The following is a 25,349-nucleotide window of genomic DNA, read 5'->3' on the forward strand; positions in this document are numbered from 1 at the left end:
TAAAGGAAAGGGGGTGATTAATTATTGTTTCAGGTTAAATCCAGGTGCCACCTCAAAATAGAGCCCCACTGAGTCATTGCTGGTGAAATTCCCTGTAAGCCACAGCCCCTCTGCCAGGGGTGGGTGCTCTGGGTCCTGCTGGTGCAGAAGGTGGGGAAGGGGTTTCTAGGTGGGGAAATGAGGCACACAGCTGGTAAGGGGCATGTTTGTGGTTCAGGACTGCAGATGGGTACCCTCTGCAAGCTCATCCTTTATCAGCACATAAGAGGGAAGTCAGATTTGGACAGAAAAGGCATGTTTTGGAGCTTTAGCTTCTAAGGAAAGCTTAAAAAAGCTGAATGTGTTTAGTTGAGTGTTTTTAAAAGACTCTTCAGAGACAGTATTTGGGGAGGGAGCCATGTAAAACTGCTTGAATTTGCCGTGTTACTGTTATAGATTTCTTCAAGGAGCATATTTGAGACTCTCAGAATATATGTGAAGCAAAGCTGGTAGAGAGAGGTTGTGAATGTAGATAAATATGTTGAAAACTTTGGGACACATGAGTTCTCCTAATTTGGAGCATCTGGGAGCTGAAAATCAGTCCAGGTCATGCAAGTGTTCTTGAAAATCTCATTCAGGATTCTCTGCTGAGGTGAATATCCTGATGGGATAGTAAATGCAGCTCCAAGGACTGACTGGAGATGTTCAGCAGGTTTTTGGAGGTTATAATAAAATTCAGAACCAAAGTAAGTTGGGGAAGACAGAGAAGAATTGGGTTAATTACTGGGAAGGTTTTTTGATAAATGTTCATGACAGTACCACAGAGAGGTGCCAAGAGGGTTAATGATTTGCTTTGTAAACAGCATTAGCTTTTATGAAATCCTGTCAGGAATCATGAGTGATTGGTGCAAGAGAAAATTATCTCAGCTTTCTGTGGCTGAGCTTTGCTTGTGCTTCGTGACTTTCTCTCAGTGAAAGACAAAGACCTGAACAAAGAAGCCCAAATTGTCTGGGCAAATTGCAGTTTTTTCTGAGAAAGCAAATAACTCCTGGGTGCCTAGCTCCAGAATTGTGTCTGGAGAAGCCTCATGTTCTTGTGCCTTTGGGGCAAGCACAGGCTGTCTCTGGTGGGGCAGTGGCTCTTCAGAACAGGGTTGTATCTGTTTTGTGCTGTTCCATGCACATTGTGGGTAAGCAACAAGATAGGAATAGTTCTTCCTACATTTCTAGTCTGATAGGGTTCTTATTAACCTGTTTTATAACTGGATTGACAATTGTGTGACTATATCTACCTGAAATAACGAATTCTTATAATATAGTTCAAGTTCTCTCAATATCTTTCTTTCTTAGAGATGAGATAGGGTCAGGATATCAGTTATTTGCTCTGTAAGCATAGGGAAGAAACATGTGTGGTCCTCCCAGGAACATCTGAGTCCATTTCCCAAAGTTTTGGGATTTAGGAGTGAAAAAACTTCTGTATTTCTTGAGCATTCAGTGCTTCCAAGTCCTGGTCTAGGATAGCGCATCCTTATAGGGATTTCCCAGCCCTGGCTTGCTTGAGAGCAGCCACAGCTGTGAACCCTTTCTGTGTCGAGAGCACCACACTGCACAAGAACAGGAACACCAGAGTTTTTCTCTGGGAATGCATTTCTCAGACTCATGTTTGCCCAGAACCGAGTCAGACTGTGCCTGTTTCAGTGGCACTGACCTTGCTCTTCCCCCTGGCAGGTGAGTGGCAGTGTGCTCAGTGTCTACAGTGGTGACTTTGGGAGTGTGGATGCCCAAGGAACTGTGGAGTTTGCTCTGGACTATGACGAGAAGAACCGGGAGTTCCAGGTGCACGTGTCCCAGTGCAGGGGCTTGGCTGTGGTGGATGAGAGGAAAGGCAGATCTGACCCGTGAGTGATCTTTTAGTGCCTGAGTTCTGTCTCCTGGAGGACTTTTATTTTCTTTAAATATAATGGTTCTTTCCTTCCTGCCTTCCTGCCAGCTTAGTGGAGAGCTTGGCAATGTGGGGCACTGTCCAACTGGAGTTTGTTTTCTAGGTATGTTAAGACTTACCTGCTCCCAGACAAAGCCAGGATGGGCAAGAGGAAAACGTCAGTGAAGAAGAGGACAGTGAACCCCGTGTACAATGAGGTGTTACGGGTAAGGACAAACACACACTCTGAAAAGCTCTGTCAGGCAGGTCTGGGAAGATCCTGCCTTCTTGGCCAGATTCTTTGCTGCCTCCTGCCAGCTCTGCACTGCTCTCCCCTGGGCTTTGAGAACCCGGGGGTGTTAAAGGCTCTTCTGCACCCATCCATGTGGCACCCAAGATTTCTGTGCAAAACCACACAGATCTTTGGATGCAATAGGGTCCTGCAGTCAGAGCAAGGGCTGTTTGTCCTCCCCCTTCCCTGGCATGCAGTCACAAGGCACAGGACTGGTAAGAAAGGTCTGCATTATGTGATCATACTCATCAAAGCATAGAGGATTATTTAACAATGGCCAGGCCTGTGTTAATAATTCTTGAAAGAATATTGGTTTTGCCCTGTGATGAATGGAATGCCAGGTTTCCCTGTGCTCAGCAGAAAAGCTTTGTCAGGGTAGTAGTGTTGCTACAGGGCAAAAAAAGAGATGTTCAGACTGAAGCCAGTCCATTGGTAGTGCATATGTGTGGGGTGGGTTTGAGTGTCTCAGAGCTTATTCAAGCTTTTGTGTGGTTTATTTCTGTTTGTGAAAGAAACAGAAGAAAAATTTAGCAACCTGACTTCTCTTTCTTCCTCTAGTATAAAATAGAGAAAATGGTGTTGCTGATCCAAAAATTAAATCTCTCTGTTTGGCACAATGATCCACTGGGACGTAACAGTTTCTTGGGAGAGATTGAGATAGACTTGGCCAGCTGGGACTGGAGCAACAGGAAACTCAACTGGTACCCACTGAAGCCCCGGGTGAGTGTCTCACTGCAGCCCTGCTTTCCAGCCCAGCCCTGAAGCCCTGAGGGTGGCAGTCAGTAGACTTTCCTGACTCCTTGAGGTGTTTGGGTGGAGCAGGACAATGTGAACTGCGCTAGGGAACAACCCCTGGGCACCTTAGTGTAGCTCAGTGCTCAGAACAATGCCCTTCTCAGGTCTGTTTTGGTGACTGATCTGTAGGGACACTGTCATGAATGCAACCTGACACTAATCACAGCAACTTTGACATGACTTTGCCATTCTCTCCACTCACATAAAGACTTTTAAAAAAGCAGAGTCTTAAAGTCTTAAAAGCAGCAGAGTTTTAGGTGAAGCAGCTGATGTGCCTTGAGAGGTGAATATTCAGGTGCCACTGTTTTTAAAGCCTGTACAGCTTCCTGCATGCTTCTGGATTCACAGGTCTGATATGAGGTCCCTTTTAAACAAATAGAGGGCATTTATCTTCCAGAACCAAGATAATTATATCCAGCTGGACATGTCTGGAAGGACAACCTTGTACTCTGAATCCTCAGGCTTTTGCTTCTGAGAAACTGAGTTTGAGAGCAAACCCACAGAGAAATGACCTGCCCTAAGAGGGGCCTGTTCCAGCCATGGAAAATCAGAGTTTGTCCATTTGTGCTCCTCCACTGAAGTCAAAAGGTGTTTGCCTTGCTGTGTTTCCACAATCTTCCATTAAGTCAGTCATAACCCTTTCCATTTCAGAGCCTTTCTGCTGTTAATGGTGTGGATCATCGAGGAGTGATGAGTTTGTCCATTAAGTATGTCCCCCCTGGAAGCCTGGGTGAGTGTGGTTCGTGCATTAAGGGCAAACACACAGCTTGCAGTGCCTCATCTGCTTGGAGGCTGCTTAAAGAGCAATCTCATCAGAGCAAGATCTTGGAGTTCAGCACAAAGGCAGTGTTTGACAGCACTGCCTGCAGCCTACATCTGATTTCCACATCTGGATTTACTGGGGAGGGAGGAAGGGCTCAACCACCTCCAATTTATGAGCATATGGGCACTGTAGGGTGCTGTGATGAGGTAGGAGCAGCACAGAACCCGTGTTACTGTGGGGCAGGCACAAGGTTGCTTTGGCTCAGCAGTTCCATCTCTTTTGCTGTCTGATACAGCACTGGCAGGTTGTGTCAGGAGCTGGCTGCAGTGCTGAGATGCCCAGGGAGGGGCAGTGAGCACACAGGAGCTGTGTGGGTCCCACAGGAGAGGAGCCCTGTCATTCTGAGCTGTGGCTCTGGCTGCCATGACAGCTTTTCTCTTCTCATAAACTGCAGGGCCCAGGAACCCTCCCTCTGGTGAAGTTCACATTTGGGTCAAAGACGTCAAGGACCTGCTGCAGTTGCGTCCATCTGGAGTGGATTCCTTTGTGAAGTGGTGAGTGCCTGAGCACGGGGCTGCTCCTGGGGCTGCTCCTGCTCTGGGCTGTGCTTCCCACAAAGGCTGTGCTTCCTACTTTACTCTTAGGCTCACCAAGCTGTGCCTCCATAGTGGAGAGCCTTTGTGTTTCACTGGGAAAAGTGTAGGGGAGAATTGCCCTTGTTTTCCACCTGTAGGAAAAGCAGGACAATCCTTGCTGTGATAAAGCTCTTGGTCAGTGTTCAGTGCTTCATGCTGTGTGCTTTCTCCTCCCAAAGCTATGTGCTTCCCGACACCAGTAAGAAGAGCTACCAAAAGACCAGAGTCATAAAGAGAGACACAAACCCTGTTTTCAATCACACCATTGTGTATGATGGCTTTCACACAGAGGATCTGAAGGATGCCTGTGTTGAACTCACTGTGTGGGATCATGAGAAACTTACCAACCATTTCCTTGGAGGAATCAGGCTGGGCCTTGGGACAGGTCAGTATTTTCCTTTACTGAGCTACCAGGTGAAGTGGGAAGTTACAGAGTATTTTGCTGTTGGAGAGAAACCAGGGATGGAGTGTCTCAGTAACTGGTACCTGCCCTGTGTCGTGGATGGAGGGGCCCTGGTGCCATGGTAACAACCCTCTGTTTCCACATTTTCTGCCAACATCAGATCTGAGGTCTGGCAAAACTCAAGAGAGTTTTCCTGCTGTTACAGGAAAACAGGCTGACAAACCAGCATTATATTGGTGCTCCTGCCAGGGAAGAGTGCTTAGGGAGGAGGGACTGGAATGTCACACAGGACAGCACCTGGTGCCTGTCCATCCTTGAGGTGCTCTCTGAGACACCTCACAATGCTGCAATCCAGGATAAGTGTTCCCTGGGGGACAAGGCTCATGGTAGTTGGCAGGTCTGCCTGGCAGGTGCACACACTGTGGCTGTTGGATTTGCCTGTATGTTCTCTGTTTTCCACCTCACATGTCACCAGGTGGGTTGTGGACTCTCCAGAAGGAAAGGTCAACAAGAATAAGACAATAAAATAACATAAAATAAAATAAAATAAAATAAAATAAAATAAACCAAAACAAAATAAAGACAAGTTTAGCTGTGATCAAAATTTAGTCTTCTCTCTCACTGACAAATAATTGGCACCTAAAGTTTTGGTTGAATTGGAATGGATGTACACATTTTTCTGCTATGGTATGTTTGATTCCTAGAGAAATGAAACAAGAGAATTTTGATGAATACTCCACCTTGTCCACAAGAAAATCTTTTAAGAGGAAAGCCAAACCTCTAAGAGCTTTCTTACCATTGAAAAAGGTGCAAGAAGGGCTTGAGCCCAATATTGCTTTCCTTGGCAGGTTATGTTTAGGGTTCTTGCATTTTGTGGCTGTTGCAGTGACCTCATTCTGAACTCTGGTGTAGAATGGGCATTTGCAAGCAAACAGGAGGTGCTCAGGGTGCAGCTTGCTGAGGGGGAGCCAGCAGCTTTTATGTTGACATTGCCTGCAGCAGTTACATCCCATTGAGTGTTTTTGCATGGAGTGGGATCTCTTTGTGTAGCTCTCAAAGTTTCTCACTCTTTTCAGGTTTGAGCTATGGCATCTCTGTGGACTGGATGGACTCCACCCAGGAGGAGGTGGCCTTTTGGCAGGAGATGATGTTGGCTGCCAATGAATGGATCGAGGGATTGCTGCCGCTGCGCTCACTGGCAGGGAGGAAAAAGCTGAAATAACCCCTTGGTGGTGCCATGGAAATGCCCAATGTGCTCATTAGAATGAGGAAACTTCCTGCACCAGGGAGAGAGACCATCCACAGGCTGCAAGTGTCAGGGGAATGAGGCAGTTAATGGGCATCACCTTGGAGCTGTTAATGTTCAGTACTAATCCACTCACAGAGGACATGGAAGATGCCAAACAGGACTTTAACCAAGAAGAAACTTAATTTGCTTTTTTGTTTAATCATTTATGTATAATTTGAATTCCATTAAGCTCTGGGAACATTGGCAGAAGGAAAAAGCAATATGGATACTTTTTTCTTTTTACCATTTCTTGTACCATTTTTCTTCCATGCAGAGATGCAGTTGTACTGAAGCAGCAGCATGGTATTATTCATACTCCCTGCAAGGGGTACACTTTGTACTTGGTGTACAATTGCTCCAAATCACCAGCACAGTTTGAGAATGGGAGCTCTGCATTTGTCACCTGTGATAACACCTCTTTAACGTGAGAAAAATTGAGTTCCAAGGTGCATCTAAAGAAAGAGAGGACTATTTGCAGCAGAAAATGAAGAAACCTGAGGAGGAGACAATGAGGAATTTGACATATTAATTTCTTTGTGCTTTAATCTGAAAGAGTGCAGGGATGCTCTTAGAGATAGTGGGATTTTACAAGCAGGGACTGTTTCCCTGGCTTTCCCACAGGCTCCCTCAGAGACCTCAGGAAAGTCTCTTTGTGAAAAGAGAGTTTGAGTGCAATATAAACTAAAATGTTTGCCCAGAAGTAAAACATGGTTACATTGCTAAGGGGCCTTTGCAATGCCTTGTGTACAAAACATTTCAATATGAACTGATGAGGTGAGGGACAGTGTCACACTGGCCTGGCATCAGGGTCAGGGGGAAAGGGCATAGCCACGCTGACACAGGGGACACTGGGAGCTGGGGCAGGGGTAAGGAGGGCTGAGAGAATGTGCAGGGAGTGCAGAGCTGCAGTTTCCTGGGGGTCTCCTGCATCTGCATCCCCTGCTGCCCTTCCCTTCCCCTGCTGCCCTTCTCTTCCCTTCCCCTGCTGCCTGCTGTGAGCTGTCAGTGGCTGGAATTTCCCTTTTGCCAGTAGCTTGCAAAAAAATCTTTGCATCTGGCACATGGACCATGGTGGAGTGATGTTGTGAATACATTTTGAATTGCAGCTTTGTAATTTCTGTTTTGGATGTACATACTGTGATTAAATTGAATGCTTTTCTTTAGTCCTCAGTTGGTTGTCTTGTATCTATTTTCATCATGCTCCAAATAACCAAAAAGCAAAAGAGGTGTTAAATTTTGTTATGTCAAAATGAGGCATTTTTGCCAAAGGGCAAGTGAAATGTCATGAAGAAATAATTTTTATAACTATCTACTTTAGATTTTGACTCTTGAATTATTTTGATATTCTTCTTTAATGGATTGATTTTATTTAAGTCAAGCCTATTGTGAATTTTCAGCTTAGCAAAGATGATTGTAAATAAATGAATGGAAAAATGTACACTTAGAGTAATAAGACTTTTTCTTTAAATGGAAACATTTGGGATATAATCAGCTTTCATTGGAAAAAAGAAAGAATTCAAGTGATTTTGCAGTTGGAAAAAGACAATAATTGGAACTGCACCAGACACAGTAATAAAAGCACAGAGCAACAGAATTAAGCAGTGACTGTCTAATGAAGGAGTTGATTCATCTGTAACATCAGCCCAAAAATACTTTGTAGGGGGTCCAGCCTGACATGTTTGTTTACCAAGATTTGGTGATTTATTACCTTTGTGGGATAAAATAACAATACTGGGCCTAAGTTGAGAGTTTAAAAAAAATATTATCCTTACCTTAGGTGCTGAACATGTGAATATTTTTACACCAGTGTACCTGACTGCTGTGAGGAGCCCTGGTGGCAGGGGTGGGATTTGAGCTGGAATGGGTGTGCACACGTCAGTGTGAGCTGGAATGGGTGTGCACACGTCAGTGTGAGCTGGAATGGATGTGCACACATCAGTGGGCTGGCATGAAGTGAAGTTACCCACAGTTCTGCTGCTTTCCTCCTGGTGCTCCCCTATCCCAGGGATATTCCTCGGACAGACTTTCTGCTGGGGCTGGAAAAGTGGTTGGTAGCACCAGGGACTCTGTGTCAGGTCCAGGTCTCTTCCTGGTGGGTGCAGCTGATTCCTCTCTGCCTCCTCCTCCTCATCAGCATTACTGCATGGCAGTGTTGCCAGAAGTGCTGGTTGCATCAATGGAGCTGGAAATGGTTGTGTTGTTGTGTCAGGAAATTAACAGATTTTTCATTGCTGGTGCCAGGAGGGCAGAAAAAGGGGGTCAGTGGGCCAGTTCATCTCAGCAGAGTTACTTTATGAACTTGGCACGGGACTTTGTGAGACTATTTTTGTATTCAGATTCCATTGAGGATTTTTTTTGTTAATCTTTTGCTGGCTTGTTTATTTAAATTAAGCCCTGATTAACTTAAGAAGCTTTCTTTGGCACTTAATAGTTTATCAGAGTAAAAGATTACACTGCCAAACCACACACACTTTTGTCACACAGCTGATCCTGGGGCAGTAAAATTTGCTATGCTCTCTGTTTCACCTACTGCACAGAAAGCACTTTATCACAAAATTACTTAAGGCACATTTATTGCCAGTGTCCTCTGGAGGAGCAGAGCATCTTGTGGGTATAAGGTTAATGGCCTGTTTGCTTGTGGTTTATGATGTTGGCATTTGTTGTCTGTGGATGCTGAACCTCACACACTCTGGCCTGTAAATGTGGCCTGGTGGCACAAGAGTGGGGTTGTAACTGGTGGAAATAAAAGAAAAAACAGATGGAAAGTTTTCTGACTGTATTTACTGGTTAGTTGTAGAATGAATCAAGCAAAGCTACAGGTGAGAGCCTGTGGTGCCAGTGGCTGTGGTTTGTGTCCCTCCTTTCCCTGCACAAGGGGGTGCAGTGCCAGCACTTTCCCTTCCCTCTTCTCTCTCTCCCACTCACCAGTGCCAGCACTGGGAGCTGAGGGGACCCCTGGGCTGGACACAGGAGTGACCCCAGGAGTGCAGTGCCATCCTTTAATATCAAACACAAACCTCAGCACCTACAGGAGAGCTGGCAGCTGCTTTCCATGAGGCTTCTGCATTTGTGAGCCAGTGTGCTCTCTTCTAGGTTATGTCTGATTTATGTAATTTTTATTGGAAATCTTCCAGGATTAAAAGGAAATGGAGAAAAAGAAAAATTCTAGAAAGTATTTCTGCTTCATCAGGCAAATAAAATATGTGGCCTATGGCTATTCAATGTGTAACATGAATAATTACAAGTATCAGAAACTATTGAAAATAGTTTAGAAGCTAATGAAAGAAGATAAATAAAGAATTGTTGAATCTTGAATGAGTGTTTCAGCAGAGATGGAAAGAAGTGGCTGAATTAATTATCCATTACTAAATATTTGCCTAGCTTTATCCTTCACCAAGACAGGGAAAAATTGAAGTACGGTAGAGATTTGGAGATAAAAAATGCTGGCTAAATAAACCCTTGTAATAACATGATCTGTTGAAATTAAAAAATGCTGCATTTTTGCAGGCTTGTTTAGTCAAAAATGTATCAAATAGACTGGTGTATCAGAAGCTGAATAAATACATTTCTGATCCTGATAACTAGGCATGAGTGTATTCAGCAGCAGGTTGGATTATTTGTTTTAATTGTCTGGTTTGTACTTGAAGATTTTCCATGGCTCAATCCCTTTTCCACCTGCTTATTTTGCACCCCTCGGGTGCTAGAGGGGGTGCCTGGGAGCAGATGTCCCTCTGAGCCCTGCCACAGAGGTTGTCAGCACAAACTGGGAAGCTCACTGTGAAGGCCCTTGCAAAATCAGTGCCCAGATTTTGGTTCCTGGAGCTCCCAAGGGCATCACTGCTGCACAAGATCCACTGAGAGATCTCCACACTGGAGAGCCCTGGAAACAGAAATCCCTTCCCATGAGGTCAGCAGGAGCAGCCACTGCTACCCATGGGATGCATTTTGGGAGGTTCCTGGAGCTGGTGGCTCTGCCAGAAGGAGCAGCTCTGCCAGGGTGAAGGTTGTGGGGCTGCAGGAGGACTCGGAGAGTTTGGGGACAGCAGGAGCAGCTCCTGGCCTGTCCTGAGCAGGAGATGGCTCCTTTGGAGAAATGAGGTTTGAGCAAGAGTGGGCAACTCCAGAGTGGCCATTCCCACTTTTGGGGTGTTTGCCTCCTTCACCTCTGCCTCTGAACACATTGGTTGGTTGGTTGGTTGAAGGTGCAAAAACTGAGCATCATTTCCCAGAAGACCCATGGAGAAATTGCTATAATCAGTTTGTATGAGATCTCTTTCTTCTGACAGAGGGATGGGAGTGATGGAGGGCTGGATGTGTCTCCTTCAGGAGCCCTGCAGGAGTCTGGCAGCCCCAGCCCAAGCTCTTTTTTGTTTTGCATTAATTTCCCATTCACTCAGCTTAAATGCCTCATGTCAGATAGTAAAGTCTGAATGAAGGGTGAAGCTGTCAGCAGGCAGAGTGGAAAAACAAAAACAGGAGCAGGGGCTGAGCTGGCCAGGTTGGCTGGTCTCAGCAGGTTCATGCCTGAGGGCTCCAGTAAATATTCCTGCTGGAAAGGGGCTGATGTTCAGTCACTGCCCTGCAAGTGACCTGAAATATGTGCTCGCTTAAGCAGCCAGATATCTGCTTTTTAAAATATTGTAAAATCATATTATGGTTGAACTTGCCTCTGTGCTGAGGCAATTCAGCCTCTGGTGTGGACCCAAATGAGCTAAACCAGCCCTGCTTTAGGAGGAAAGGAAGGAATCCTGTGCATGAAGGCATTTTTGTGGGTCAGTTTTCCTTTTTTTTTTTCCAGGCTGCTGTCAGGGTTTAGTGAATTACTTGGCATCCTGTATATTACAACATGGAAACTATACAACGCCACAGAGCCACAAGTCCTACCCCTGCAGCACCTTAAAGACCCCACAACTACCCCTTAACAGGTGTGGCAGGTTGTGCTGAAGGTGCTGAGCAGAGACTGCTCGTGTGTTTTCCTTTCCCCTGCACACCAGCCTGAGCAGCTGCTGCACTACAGACAACACCAGCAGGAGCAGAAATCAGATTTCATGCATCTAACAACCCATAATGCCATTACAGTAGTTGTTAACCATCCAAAGTAGCTCTTGAGCTGTAAGCAAGCAGTCTGAACTCTGGACTGGAGGGGAAGCCAGGGAGCTGTCTTCTGGCAATATAAGTAGCTCAGACACCCACTTTATAGCAAGAAAAATCACAATAACCTCTTTCCCTTCTCTCCTCTCTCTCTCCCACTCACCATTACTAATTTATCCTGATTGTAATGGCTTCTATTTGCTCTAAGCAGATCCTGTTCCCTTCCCGGGAAGAACAACTACAAGGACATAATATTCCCAGAGGAGGATCTGTGCTAGGATTCAGGCAGGCTCAGGCAGATATAATGATCTCTTGATGGGAGGCCCCTTTTCGATCAGGCAGCCCTTGGCCATTCTAATGTGATTGTAATCTGAAATAAGACACCAGGAGCTGCATCTGGAGTGAGCCCTCCCATGGTAAGGAGCTGCTGTTTAATTTATTGTCACATTTTGCAAATGTTTTATGTCTCTTCAAAAAGCCCAGCTGAGTTGCTGGTATGTGCCTGCTGATGGGGCTGGAGGCTGTGTCATGGGTGCTGAGGGGCACCAGAGGGTGGCTCTGCCACTGGCAGGGATGTGGGGACATCCTCATCCTCTGTACACATCCACCCAAGTGAGTGACACTCTAGGAGGGTTCAATCTGTCCATTGTGGCTGCAAAGCAAATGCTAACACTGCCCTGGAGCCCTGCTACTAACTCTAGAGGATTCTCTGGTTATTTCTGAAGTTTCTCTGCATTTCTCTCTCAGTTTCCCCCACTGCCATGGATCCTGGCTGGGTTTGCAGCCCTATCTCTGTGCCATGTGTCTGCTCCTTGTGAGGAGGCAGAGCCTCCTGCTCAGGGATGGGGCAATTGAAGCTGTCTGAAGCTGCTCTGTGCTGGGCCCTTTGCTCCTCTGTGGCCAAGGGAGAGAGAAGTGCTGGTGGAGGATGGTTCTTCCCATCAAGCTGAGTGAGTTAAATAGCTCTCAAGATATTCCTGCCTCTCTCAGCTGTGTACAGAAGGAGCCTGGGCACCCAGTGCAAGAGAGCCATTTAGGTAATGGGTTCCTCTATTGATGGGGGCCATTAATGGAACAGCCAGCACCACTCAGCCAGGACTCTCCTTGTCAAACCTGTGTCTGCTTTACTGCTTTTGTTTTGTGACACTGGGGGGACAGTGGTAGCTCTGCAGGATGCCCCCCTGACAGGGGGTGTTTGGGGAGGGAGAACAGACAAGTTCTGGGGACAGAGGTTGACAGTCTGCCAGAGAACTCCACCTCTCCAAAAGGCACAAAGGCCAAGGTGGGACAGAGCTACACCATGTTCCTCCTGGCACTCAGCCCTGCTGGAGGCTGTAAGGCTGTCACCTCATCAAAAAGTCCTAAATTATGCTCCCAGTGCCTCTGTCAGCTGGGCTGTCAGCTCTAGGGCACAGTGTGGTGCCCTTGTCTTTACGCTTGTCTGCACCACCCTGACTAACTGTGGGCATGGTGTAAATAACAAACACTAATAAACACTTAATACCTCCCCTCCGTGCTGGGTTTTACAGCAACACACTCAGCCATAGGTCATGGGTGCAATCACATCCCTGTCATCAGTGCAATCTGTCTCCATGTCACAGCTGGACAGGCCTAATTTAACAGAGGTGTTTTTGAGAGCTAGCTAATAAATTGTTTGCTCTGTGTGGTTCCCAGCCCTGCTCTCAGCACTCCCATCACCCTGGTGTGTGGCCTGTGACTGTTTTCAGTCTGTTTTGGAGGGACTCAGGCTTTGCTTGGGTGCAGTTTGTCTCTGCATCAATGAGCAGCTCCACTGTGCACGTGGCTGGGATGTCACACCTGCCAGGGCCAGGGCTGGCAGCCTGTGCATGTGGGGCTGCAGCTCAGCAGTGTGATGTGATCACTGCTCTGTCCCAGGCTGGGGCACAGACACAGGCTGCCTCACAGAGCTCCAGAGCTGCAGAGAGGGATTGTGGCTGATTGATTGTTTTTTGTATCCTTGGAAACTGAAAGGGCATTAAAATTGCATGGTGTGTGCAGTGCTGATGCACTCTGCTCCTTGAAGTGCAGCCTTGGGCCTGGGGATGGCTTCAGCCTCCAGCTGCCCTGCAAAGGGCAGTGCTTTGGGAGAAAAGCTGAGCTACAGCTGGACACCAAACTGCTCAGAGGGAATGCTATCCATTTAGAGGGAATCCAGCCAAGGCCAGGCTGGATGGGCCTTTGAGCAGCCTGGTCTAGTGGAAGGTGTTCGGAATTGAGGTTCCTTTCCAACCCAAACCATTCTGTGAAATACCTTTGTGAATTGCAGTGCTGAGCTCCAGGAGGGTGTCTGGCTCTGAGACATCCCTGACCACAGCTCAGCACCTGCTCTGTTGTGTTTCTCACGGCAGAGTTCCTGTCCTAGAGGAGTTGTCTGCCTCCAGACCATCCCACCCCAGCCACAGGGACTGCTGGGGCAGGGGCCAGGCCTAAGGTGGAGTTCCTGCACAGCAATCAGCACCCACCAGCCCAAGGAACAGGGCTTGCAAAAAGCCCCAGTATCTGCTCAGGGCTTCATCATCTAACACTGAAAGGGAGTGAATATGATCCCTCTGGGATGGAGACTACAGAGAGCACAGGGTAGCAACAGAGTCAATCTCCATTTTTGCCTCATTTTGTCTCAGCTTTTATGCCTTAAAATAAATGTACTCAAAAAGAAGTACTTGCTGCAGTGGCTGATGTGTGGATGTTTGTCCCCAGTGTGCACAGAGCCCTTGGGCAGGGCTATCACCCATGTTTGCTGTACCTAGCACAGGGTGTAGGCCAGTACTGCCTTCGTGAGAGCTTCTCTTGGCTTCCCAGCGTGGTGCTGGCTGCTGGATTGGACCCTGCTTGTGGGGTCACACATGAGCTGCCAGCAGGTGAGAGCCCTGGGATCAGCCCTGCCCTCACCTGTGCTCTGGTGGTTCTCAGGCATTTCTCCCCAGCACTGCCAGCTCTCAGGGGAAAGGGGGTCTCTGGAATTGCCCCCAGGGCCACGGGAAGGAGCCCTGAAGGGCTGTCCCCAGTCCTGAGCTGCCATCAGCCCACGGGGGCTGCTCCCAGTGCTGCTGTCAGGGCACACACACTCTCATGGTGAATCACCTGCACCTGCCTGACCTCAGCCAACAAACCTCATTTTGCACCAGATCTGGGTTAGTGTCTCTCAGACACCAGGTTTTCCATTTTCTGCAACAGCACCAGAACAAAGGCTCTCCCAGGATCTCGTTTGCTCCCACCTTCTCATTGCTGCTAATTAATGCCGTGCCTGCCTAGTCACGCAGTGGGTGTTCATCTTTATGCATGTGTTCACAGAGGATGAACAAAATATCTGCATCACGGGCTCCTGTGAGTTGATTTGCTGGGGAAGACAGGTGCCTGATGCTTCAGGAATTCCTCCAGCTACGACAGGATCTGCTGGGCACCTTGGGGCTCTCCTCAGCAAGTCCCAGTGCCCTGGCTGCCCTTTGTCAAAGGTCACGGCAGGAAATGTCACTGGGCCTGGAGCTGCCCCCGGAGATGCTGCTGTGGGTGACTCAAGGGCGCTGCTGAGTGCCCTGTGCCTGCCTGAGCACAGCCAGAGCTGTGGGAAAAAGGGAATGGAGCAAATGGAGCAACTCTCTGTGTGTGAGCACATGGGGAGGAGAGAAAAACAGGGAAGAGAAACCACAATTGGTTGTCGGCTTCAACTAATGGGCATGGAGTACTCAGAAATCATTCTGTAAAGTGCACCAGATCCCCACAAAGCCTCGCTGGCAATGAGTCACTGGTTAATGTACCACTAACTTGGATTTATAGGTTTAATATTTTTCTGTTGCGCTGTTGCTGTTGCTGTGTAGATTGCTTCATCAATTTTCTTTCCTGTTCTGAGGTAGGTTAAAGTAGAATCTTTTGGGGTTATAATTTTTTAATAAATAGATTATATTTCAAAGAATATTGAAAAAGTTCCTTGCCATTTATTCTTCAAGACTTGAAATGGTCTCTCTAATGTCCTAGGCCAATTGACATGGTGGTTAACTGTCTCATGCCTATATAAATGTCCTTTTTCTGAGGACCTAATGAATGTAACAGCCACTCTCAATGCATTTATTTCAATAGTAGTCATGAAGGAGGAGCTTTGAAATGAAACCATCTTTATTTTTTAAAAAAAACCCCACCAATCTATTAATAAATTTTTAAAAAGTGTCAATATTCATTCTTTCTGTGTCTGACTGAATACAGACCTTTTACTCACTGTTTTTAATAATATACAGCAAATTTTCCCTTCCAGAGATCAAAACTCTGCTGTGGGAAGAGATTTAAAAGTAGTTGCTCAAACTGAGCCATATCCTGTGGAGCCAGGGGAGAGTGGCTGTGTGCTGTGACTCTCCCTGTGTGGGACAGGCTGGCAGAACCAGGACGGGCAGCCCGAGGTGTCTGTGCTTGCACTGTGAGATGTTCAGGGCTGCTCGGGCTCTGGGACACCACACATCACCCTGCTGAGCCTGGAACCCACCCCAGCAAAGTGAGGGAAATGGATTTAAGACTGGTGATATTTAAGTTGCTGGGTACCTCATATCCTTAATTACTAATTTTTGAGACTGTACACACATCGCAAATACACAAACTATACATATACAGACACACAGGTATGTGTGAGCATGTGTTCTTGTTGGGTTTTGTGAGCAGGACCCCTCCTGTTACCACTGTCCCTTTCCAGACAGGCTGGTCCAGACAGGGGCTCTCCAGAAGTGCCAGGATTTCAATGGGAACGGAGCCCCCAGTGCAGCAGTGAGGAGCCCGAATCTCTCCAGAAAAGAGTCTCGGGTTAAAGCACAGAAAGGTGATGCGCACCTGGCTCGGCTCCCCTTCCCTTGGCGGAGCGCTGAGGAAGAGGAGCTCTCCGCGGCCACGGGCTCCCTCAGCACAGCCTCTCCCGGTGCCGGGGATGGCTCCGGTGCGCTCGGCCGGGGCTGCCCCGCACGGTCCCGCCCCGCCCCGCCCCGCCTGGCTCCCGCACCGCCGCGTTCCGGGGCTGGCGGCTCCTCCCGGCAGTGCGGTACCGAGCGGCCGCCATTGCATCACCGGCACCGCGCCGGCCGCGCCTGCAGCCCGCATCCCCATCCTCATCCCCATCCCGCATCCCGCATCCCATCCCGCATCCCCATCACCCATCCCCATCACCCATCCCGCATCCCGGCTCGGCTCGGGCGGGGAGCGCGGGGCTCGGCGGTTCCGCGGCTGCGGGCAGGGACTCGGGCCGGGCTCCAGCGCCGGTTCGGCGGCTCCAGCCCCCCCGGGCCCGCGTAGGGCGCAGCGCGGAGGCGGCGGGGGCTCGGCGGGGCTCGGTGGGGCCCGGCGGGATGCGGCGGTGGTGACGGGCCCTCGGCAGCCGCGCAGGTCCCGCCATGGGCCCCGCCTGAGCGGCGCGGCCGCGGCCGGCCCCGGGCCCGGGCCGGGCATGGGCGGCGCGGCGGCGGCGGCGGGCGGGCGCTGAGGGCCGGCGGCAGCATGGAGGCGATCTGGCTGTACCAGTTCCGCCTCATCGTCATCGGCGACTCCACCGTGGGCAAGTCCTGCCTCATCCGCCGCTTCACCGAGGGCCGCTTCGCCCAGATCTCCGACCCCACCGTGGGCGTGGATTTCTTCTCCAGGCTGGTGGAGATCGAGCCTGGCAAGAGGATCAAGCTGCAGATCTGGGACACGGCCGGGCAGGAGCGGTTCCGGTGAGACCCGCGGGGCCGGGGGATGCGGGCCGGGTGAGGCGTGTGGAAACAAGACAAAGAACAGTCAAATTGGCACCTTTTGTGCCCCCCATTCTCCCCCGCATCCTTCCCCGCATCCCTGGGACCCGTGTCCGCCCCGGATGGCCGCAGGCAGGGGTGCGGGATGTGCAGGTGTGCGGATGTGCAGGGTTGCGGGATGTGCAGGTGTGCGGGATGTGCAGGGGTGCGGATGTGCAGGTGTGCGGATGTGCAGGTGTGCGGGATGTGCAGGGGTGCGGATGTGCAGGGTTGCGGGATGTGCAGGTGTGCGGATGTGCAGGTGTGCGGGATGTGCAGGGGTGCAGGATGTGCAGGTGTGCGGATGTGCAGGTGTGCGGGATGTGCAGGTGTGCGGGATGTGCAGGGGTGCGGATGTGCAGGTGTGCGGGATGTGCAGGTGCGGATGCCGAGGGGCGGCCCCGCTGCCACTGGGAGGGATGCGAGGCCCGAGGCAGCGCTGGGTCCGCGCTTTGCCAGCCCGGAGCTGTCCTTGCATCGGCGGATGCTGCTGGCAGGGAGAGCAGAGCGCCTGCATCCCTGCTTCCCCCGGTGCGGAGGCAGGGCCGGGATGTTTCCCAGGCGAACGCTACGGAACGCAGTGCAATACGCGTTTGGTGCTCTGCTGCGACAGCAGAGCTCAGCTCTCCTCCGTAGGACAGAGAAAGGTCGGGACAAACCTTTGGCTGTGGCTGTGCAGGATGACAGGTGCTTTCTGGAGAGTGCCAGCGCTGCATGGGCACAGACAATCTGGGAGCTTAAGCAACAGTAACCAAGTCTGGATGAAGTAGAATAAAGGCAGCTTGTGGGACCGTGCCAAGTTTCCCGCAGAACTGTGTGGGAAAAGCAGCAGCCCTGGCTGGAGCAGGCTCGGCCCCAGCCAAAGAGGGGCTCATTTTCACAGTGCTCATTTCGAGGGTGTGTGAGTGTACCCGCAGCTCCTGGCCTCCTGTTTGCTTGTCTGTGCCTTTAACCCTGATCCGCTCCTCCATCCTGCTCCCTTGGGATCACTTCCTGTGCTCCACATCTCTGTGCAGCATCAGAGCTTCCACGTCTGTGCAGTAATGACTCGCCTGAGGAATGTTTTGGTTTCATTCAGATGAAAACTCCCCTACCCCACCCCTCTCAGCACCTTCCCTCGCATCTGTGGCACTGGCATCTGGCCCAGGATGTGCAGTAGTTATCCACTGACAGGATTTTCCTGTGCTGCCTTGATGCCTTGCAGGCAAGGAGCTGCTGCTTTATTCTGCTGAGAGAGGAGGTGCTTTAGCTTGCAGTTGCATCAGCTTCCAGCTTTGGCTCTCTGGCTGAGGTCTCTAGAAAACACACCTGAGAGCTGTGCCCTGTTCTGCCGTTGCTGTGAGGAGCAAGAGCTCTCCGATGGCTCCAATTTCTTTTCCTTTGCACATCAGGAGCTCCAGGGCCCTGAGGCTGCTGGCCCTCGGTGCTGGGGCTGACCCAGCCCTGCACTGGGGGTGCCAGCATGGTGAGCTGGTGACCTTCAGAGCAAGGGCAGCTGCACTGCTGCCCTGGGCAGCAGCCTGACAAGGCAGGAAGGGTGCAAGGGGCAGGAATGGTCAGTGACAGTAAATAAACCCCACTGTGCAACTTTGAAATGCCCTTGCCAAAGTGCAGGCTTGAATTCTCAATGTGAAAAGCTGGAGCAAAGCCAGGGGCCTTTATGGTGCACTCTGAAATGTGGGGAAAAAATATAAGGTAAAATCTAGTTTGTGTTTATCCCTTTCAAATTGCTCTGAGCCCTGTGTGATAAATTGTGCCCCATGAAGACAACTCCTGTACTTCCTCCTACAAGGAATGTTTCTTGGCCAGAGACAAGAATTAGCTGTTACTGGAATAAGCGAAAGCCCCTTGCACTTGTCATGGGCCAGAAGCACAATGAAGCAGGTGCTCTCCAGAAACCTGAAACTTTTTTTGTCATTTGTCAAGCTCAGGGGGTTTTTGAAGAGGGGAATCTGTAAGAATGAGCTCCCCGTTATCAGATTTGAGCATTTCCCGTCTGATTTACATAGTTTCACAGATGCCCCACGAGGACAAAACCACTGTAGTTATTTTGCAAACACCTTGGCATTCTCTGAGCGGCAGCTGTGTTACAATTTTGCTCTTCCTGACCCCCTGTTGTGAGCTCTTTCACTCTCCATAAATTAGTAGCAATTTCTGTGCAGTCAAGGCTTAAATTGCAGTTAAACATGTGTCACTCTCTTTTGGCAGACCCGGCCCCAGCACATGCTGCCTGGGGCAGCTTTGAGGCTGCTTTGGAGCTGGAGAAGAGCAGGGTTCAATTCTTGCCAGATCCAGCAGGTTTTGCCCATCCCTCGTTGCTCAGATACTGCTGTTCCCTTGTCAGAAACGTGATGTTGTGTAATGCTAGCAAAAGCAAAAGCCTGTCAGCCCTCTCTCCCTGGAGCTGTGTCCCACCACCTACAGAAGAGCTGTTTCCTCCCAGCCAGCAGCTCTGCCTTGGCTCAAAGGGGAATACTCAAACAAGCAGGCCCTGGCTGCAGGAGTCCCACCATGAGCAGGGGACAGTTCCCCGACATTGTCTGTATGTTAAAACTTGGCCAAAGTAGCTGCAAGTCCCTGCTCTACACTGAATCAGTGTGTGTGTGCCAGGAGGAGGGAAGGTAGAAACCTCAGAAGGGAACTGGGGAGGGATGTGCAGCATGAAGGCACTATGCTTTGCCTCCTGCAGATTGGTGAGGAAATAGTTGTGGAAAAGGCTTTAAGAAAAGGCACTGAGACCTTCACCTGATTTTACCTTGAAGCAGCATTCAGCTTAGATCCCATCATGTCTTTCAGAAGTACCTGGGGCATTGTCGTTGCTGGCAGGAGGAGCCAGGGCTGATGGCACAGAACACAAAGGAGAAGCAGAAATGTCTGTGACAGTGTGGGGGTGAATTCAAAGTGCCAATGTGTGTTTGCAGCTGGCCAGATAGTAAAAGGCAGATCTAATTCCCTCAGTGCCAAATGTGCAGAGTGACTATTGTCCCTAAGCCAAACAGTTGGAGAGGAGAAATTATCCAAACATTGCCAACTATGTTTTTTCCTCTGCTTCTGGCTTTCTTCAGTTTTGTCTGTGAATTTTCACCCATTACTGTATGTTTATCAATAAAACAATTCTTGAAAACTCTAGTTCATCCTTTCTTGGGGCAATTTTGACAGGTACCCAGACTATAGGACCAAATGTCACCTAACAACAGTCTTGTATAGCCAAAAAAAAGACTGTCCTAAGGTAAAAATGCAGCAGTGCTTGTATTACTCCAGCAAGGAAAGTTCAGGCCTGAGTGTGAATTCCTTCAGGGACTGAAATCGATCGTTGCTTCTGGATTTAGAGCAAATCCATGACTTGCAGAAACACCACTGTTCATCAGCTTCTTGGTTTCCCCTTGTGTAGCAGTCACTGAACTGTAGCTCTGCTTTAGCCCCATGGCCTCAGCTTTGCTCCTTTGCCCTGAGTTTGCTGATTTCCTGTGCTGCTTCTGGCAGCCTTTGGCTGGCCTGGCTCGGAAGAGCTGTGGGAGGTGTATTCATTTTCCAGCCTGCAGTTCCTGGGTCCTTTTGGTGACCATTTAATGTCAGTATTTGGCAGGAACGTGACCAGTGTTAGTGCAGATTCTCCTTGGAAGCTCTTGTATTATTTTGCTGTTTCTCAGTCAGTGCATGAAAAGTACCAGTGCCCTGTCACTGCAATGTCACTTTAATCCAGTTGTGTAGAGGAGGAAGCTGTAGGGATGGGTGGATGTCTCTATCCCAGGGCTCTGGGTATATGGAGGGGAGCTACAACCCCATGGTCAGCTTTTCTAGATCTCTGACCTCCTGCTTTTATGTGGCTGTCAGAGAGGGGTGTTTGGTTCCAGTTGAATCCTCTAATTTGTCACAGTGCTTCTAAACCTGTGGGTTAGATGAGGTGTCCAGAGAACTGGTATGGTGGGGGTGGGACTCAACAGCCAGGGACAAACAGAAATCTATGAGAGGATAAAATAGTGGGGGGGATTTTGAAGAGAGCAATAATCAGTGGGGCAGTTACTCAAGTGTGAAATCTTTAAGCCAAAATAACTTTTCCTTTTAAACGACAAGCTCTACAGAGCACAAGCTGGAAGTTCTAAGGTGTTTCCTGGATGGCCTTCTCTTGCCCTGTACTTGCAGGGTGGTAATGCTGCTTTCTTAGAGGACATGTGTTCAGAGAGCTGTGAGCTAACTCTGCTGTGGCTCCTTGGCTTGCAGGTCCATCACCAGAGCCTACTACAGGAACTCGGTGGGAGGGCTGCTCCTCTTTGACATCACAAACCGCAGATCTTTCCAGAACGTGCACGAGTGGCTGGAGGAGACCAAGGTGCACGTGCAGCCCTACCAGATCGTGTTTGTGCTGGTGGGGCACAAGTGTGACCTGGACACGCAGCGGCAGGTGACGCGGCACGAGGCGGAGAAACTGGCTGCGGCCTACGGCATGAGGTACATCGAGACCTCGGCCCGCGACGCCATCAACGTGGAGAAGGCCTTCACCGACCTGACCCGGGACATCTACGAGCTGGTGAAAAGGGGGGACATTTCCATCCAGGAGGGATGGGAAGGGGTAAAGAGTGGCTTTGTCCCGAACGTAGTGCACTCCTCAGAAGAAGTGGTGAAATCAGATAGAAGGTGCTTGTGCTGAGCTCCTCTAGGGAGGCCGTGGTGATGGACTCTACTAACCAAGTGTTCTTTACTAAGTGAACTCAGTGTGACAGAGGGGAGAGCCACGCTCCCGCTGTGAACAGCCTCCCACGTTGTTTTGGACACCAGGACAGACCCTGGAAAGAAATGTTCTGTTCCAAATAACCTTTCAGAACTGGGGGCTACAAACCTGAAGGAGAGTGAGTGAGGGTGCATGTGGATGTTGTAAGGAGACAGGAAGCAGAAATGAGGGGCTGCACAACACAGGAGAGGGTATGCAGAGCTGAATGGGCTGGTACATGCCAGGGTACTGTACATGTTCTCTTTTAAGTAAACCCATAGCTCCCTGCTGGCTTTTGGAGCCACAGGATGGATACTCAGTCGTATGACAAACAGGCAGACAGAGAGAAAGCAGGAGGATGTTTTGGTTTGTGTCAGCTATTTCTTTCCAGGAAGGTCTAAAGGCAGCACAGATACCATTTCCTCATAAGGTCAGTTCCACAGGAGTTTACTGACATGGTATGCACACTTCGGAGTTTTCTTTCTTATGTTCTTGAGCCTAGTCCGATAGCAAAGAATATTTTGTGGGGTTTAAAGAGGAAAACAGTACTTATTTGATTGGTAATTAAAGTTCAAATTATTCCTCCCTTAACAGTGTTTTTCTTGCTGTGCTGAACCAAGACTCTAAGTGGCAACTCTTGCTGCAGTAGAGATTATTCAATGCAATTTTTACTCATTTAGTGCCTGGGTGAGTACCTTGAAAGTACCCCAAGTTCAGGCTTTCCAGCAGAATTAAGTAATCAAGAGCATAAAAAGAGAACCATGTCCTCAGGTGTTATGTGTTAACACTGGGGTGTTGCAGCCATGTGGGACACACCATTTCTGACTCAGTAACAGCACTGCTGACCTTACCAGCCAGGTCACAAGGAGGAATGGAAACGAAGGAGGGAAAAAAGAAACCCAACAAAATAAAAAACTTGAAAAGCTTAACTCAGGTGCATCAGACATCCTAAAAGGTGAGATTAGCTCTTAAAGAAATTAAATAGCATTGAAAGCAACAGCTTCCATCAGTACTTTCTGCTGTTAAAATGTAATTTTCTGTCTTAACCTCTGTGGAAGAGAACTGGCCCTGGGAAGGTGGAACACACAGCAGGAGTGTCTGAGCAGGTGGGAAGGAAAGCCTCAAGACACACTCAAGGGTAAAATTTGTTTTCCTCCATGTTTTAGTTTGACAAAAGAGGATCCATCTCAGGCTGGCCATCATGGGATGGCAGCCACATCACAAAAGCTGTATGTAGGTGGATGTTTTCCGGGAATGCCATTCACCACTTAAAAGCTTTGCTTCTGCCAAATTTTAACCCAAGCTTTTGAAGTGCAATGGGGTGACTGTGCTCCTGTAGCAAATTAGGGAACCTGAGCCTATTGAAAGTGAGCAAACAAAACTATAGTGACTTTTTTTACTTGTGTTTGAAAGCTTTATACTGCAATGGGCAGGATGGGGGATTAGGTAAAAGCCACAGGAAGCATCTAGTGTTTATTTTTGGCCTCTGAGTAGAGAAAAAGAAAATATTTGTTCCAGCTTTATAATCTACAGAAATACAGGTGTTGATTGCTGTTGAGTTCAGACTGTTTCTCCTTCTGAACCCATTCTCACAGTTTGCAGCAGCACATGGGCAGCTCTGTATTAAGAAAAAACCTGTGATTTCCATATTGAAGCTGTAAAAAACCCAAACCCACAGAAAACCCAACCCAGCAACCCAAACCCTGAACACTTTTGCTTTTGGTGTTCTAGGAACAATTTCAGTTCCTGGGCTCTGCAGGGGAGCAGCAGAGCTGCACCTGCTGGGAGGGCACAGGGAGCAAATGCCAGGAGGGGGTGGCAGTGCCTGGTGCTCCTTGGTGAGCTTGGAATGGGCTGTGAGTGCATCCAACAGCTCCTGCTCAAGGGCAGTGAGTGCCAGGCACTTGTGCTTGAGTTGAGTGCCCTGAAGATTAAAAAGAGAAAAGGAAAAGTGTGCCCTTGACAAAATCTGTTTCTGGGTGAGCAGAGGTGGGTGCAGGGAGCACCCCTGAACTGGGCAGATGCCAGGGCAGAGTGAGGGGTTTGCTCAGAGCAGCTCCGTCAGTGGCATTGCCCAAAGGCAGGGACAGACAGTACCAAAGGGTCAGTTTCTTTGTTCCCTGGATGGAAAGTCCACCTAGCAGCTGCTTCAGCTTTTCAGGGGCCAGCTGGACACTGGCTGTGTCTGGCTGAGCCCCCAGGGGCACAGAGCCAGAGTGTGACACGAGGGGCAGTGAGGAGTTGGATCAGACATTTTAGCAATAGTCAAATTCTGTAATTCCCTGTGTGAGAGCCTGGCCAGAGGGGAAAGATCACTTTTCATGAGACAGACAATATTTTATTTAATGGGTTTTGGACATTCCCCGTTACTGCTCCCAGGGAGAAATCCCAGAAAGCCTAAGCCAGAAAGTGCATTCTGGCCTTCAGAGTAATCTTCAATTTAAATACAGAAGTGTTGTAATTCTAAAGAGGAACAGTACAGAAGAAAATGTACATGGTCTTAACTATTTAGAGTTAATAAATTGTTATATTAAATGATAGAGAAATCATTATCTACATCTTTTTCTAATTCCTTGCATTTTCTAGACAGCTTATTAAAATATAGGAAATGTAGATTCATCTGTACAAAATTTGGAATGTTTTTTCTAAGATGAAGAACTTATTGGATATGCTAAGAATTCTTTTCTAACAACTGGTTTTAATGCTTTGACTTAGAGGGACTTTGAGAAATCAGAAGGTGATACCTCTCACAGGCTAAAGGTCAGGGGCTCTTAGACTCTAGGACAAAAAGAGAAAAAAAAACAAGCAAAAGCTAGCTTTCTGTGGTGTCTACCACATGTTAAAAACAATCTGCATGTTAAACTGAACTTGCTCAGAACCTCCAGAATAAAAGCATACTTTACACTGTCCTCGCTTTGTTATGCACTGTAACGAAATGTGAAAATAATGCTGTATTTAGCTGTCTGTATGTGACTGAAAATATGCTTGTATTTAGCAAAATGGTTACTACGTGATAACGTGAAATTCAAAACTTGTAAAGAAACTTTGGTGGTTTTATTTTTTCCCTTCCCCCCTGCCCATTCTCTCTTAGTGTTCCCTGCTCCCTGTCCCTGCTCTGTATTCCAGCCAGGGCTGGATCCACCATTCCAGGCACTGCCTCACTCTGCAGAGCCTGTCCTCTCCTTGCTGAGAAAAGCCAGGCCAGCTCCTCTGAGAGAACACCACCCCCTGCTCCCAGCAGTTGCAGCCACCACGGCCTTGGCCCCTCCAGGAGGCCTCTGCAGGTCTGGTGGCAGCAGCAAAGGGCAGAGCAGGCCCAGGCAAGGATTAGCCATGGAGCTCATCTGGGAGTTCTGGGGTTTTTTATTTACCTCAGATCAAACACACAAACACCAAACCCTGAGTTATGATGGCCACAGCCACCTCCCACTGCCCAGGAACAGAGCCCTTTGAACACAGGAGCCATTTCAGCTCCAAGCTGTCACCCTGTCCCCTCTGACATGAGGCAGCAGCTTCCTGGCAGTGGCACACAGCTGATTTTGCTCGGTTCTGCTTTTGCTGTGCAAAAATGCTTAACTGGTCATTTTGTTGTGCACAACAAAGGCAATTGCTGCCTTAGGACCAGCCAGGGGTGGGGGGGAGGAGCACAGCCTGTTGGGATCTCATTAATCCAAACTGAAGAAAAAACTGTGAGAGAAATCAGGCTGTGTGTGCA

At 48.9% G+C, this 25,349-nt stretch overlaps 2 protein-coding genes across 3 annotated transcripts in view; both read left to right on the top strand.

Annotated features, from left to right (window-relative positions):
• Nucleotides 1-6,286, top strand: part of LOC128945770 (synaptotagmin-like protein 4) — a 32,323-nt gene extending 26,037 nt beyond the window's left edge. For both annotated transcript variants that reach the window (XM_054289626.1, XM_054289627.1), the window contains 7 exons: nt 1,708-1,877; nt 2,025-2,127; nt 2,751-2,912; nt 3,639-3,717; nt 4,205-4,304; nt 4,565-4,770; nt 5,865-6,286. In XM_054289626.1, coding sequence (XP_054145601.1) covers nt 1,708-1,877; nt 2,025-2,127; nt 2,751-2,912; nt 3,639-3,717; nt 4,205-4,304; nt 4,565-4,770; nt 5,865-6,010 — 966 coding nt within the window. In that variant the 3' untranslated portion in view covers nt 6,011-6,286. The remainder of the gene's footprint in view (nt 1-1,707; nt 1,878-2,024; nt 2,128-2,750; nt 2,913-3,638; nt 3,718-4,204; nt 4,305-4,564; nt 4,771-5,864) is intronic.
• Nucleotides 6,287-16,616: 10,330 nt separating this feature from the next.
• RAB39B (RAB39B, member RAS oncogene family) lies at nt 16,617-23,565 on the top strand. The gene is made up of 2 exons (XM_054289515.1): nt 16,617-16,869; nt 21,148-23,565. The coding sequence occupies exons 1-2, from the start codon at nt 16,655-16,657 to the stop codon at nt 21,572-21,574; spliced, it is 642 nt and encodes a 213-aa protein (XP_054145490.1). The 5' UTR covers nt 16,617-16,654; the 3' UTR covers nt 21,575-23,565.
• Nucleotides 23,566-25,349: the final 1,784 nt, after the last annotated feature.

Source organism: Melozone crissalis, unplaced genomic scaffold (genome assembly GCF_028551555.1).
Source record: "Melozone crissalis strain CALT ecotype California unplaced genomic scaffold, PUWL_Pcris_2 ptg000068l_1, whole genome shotgun sequence".
NCBI classification, from domain to species: Eukaryota; Metazoa; Chordata; class Aves; order Passeriformes; family Passerellidae; genus Melozone; species Melozone crissalis.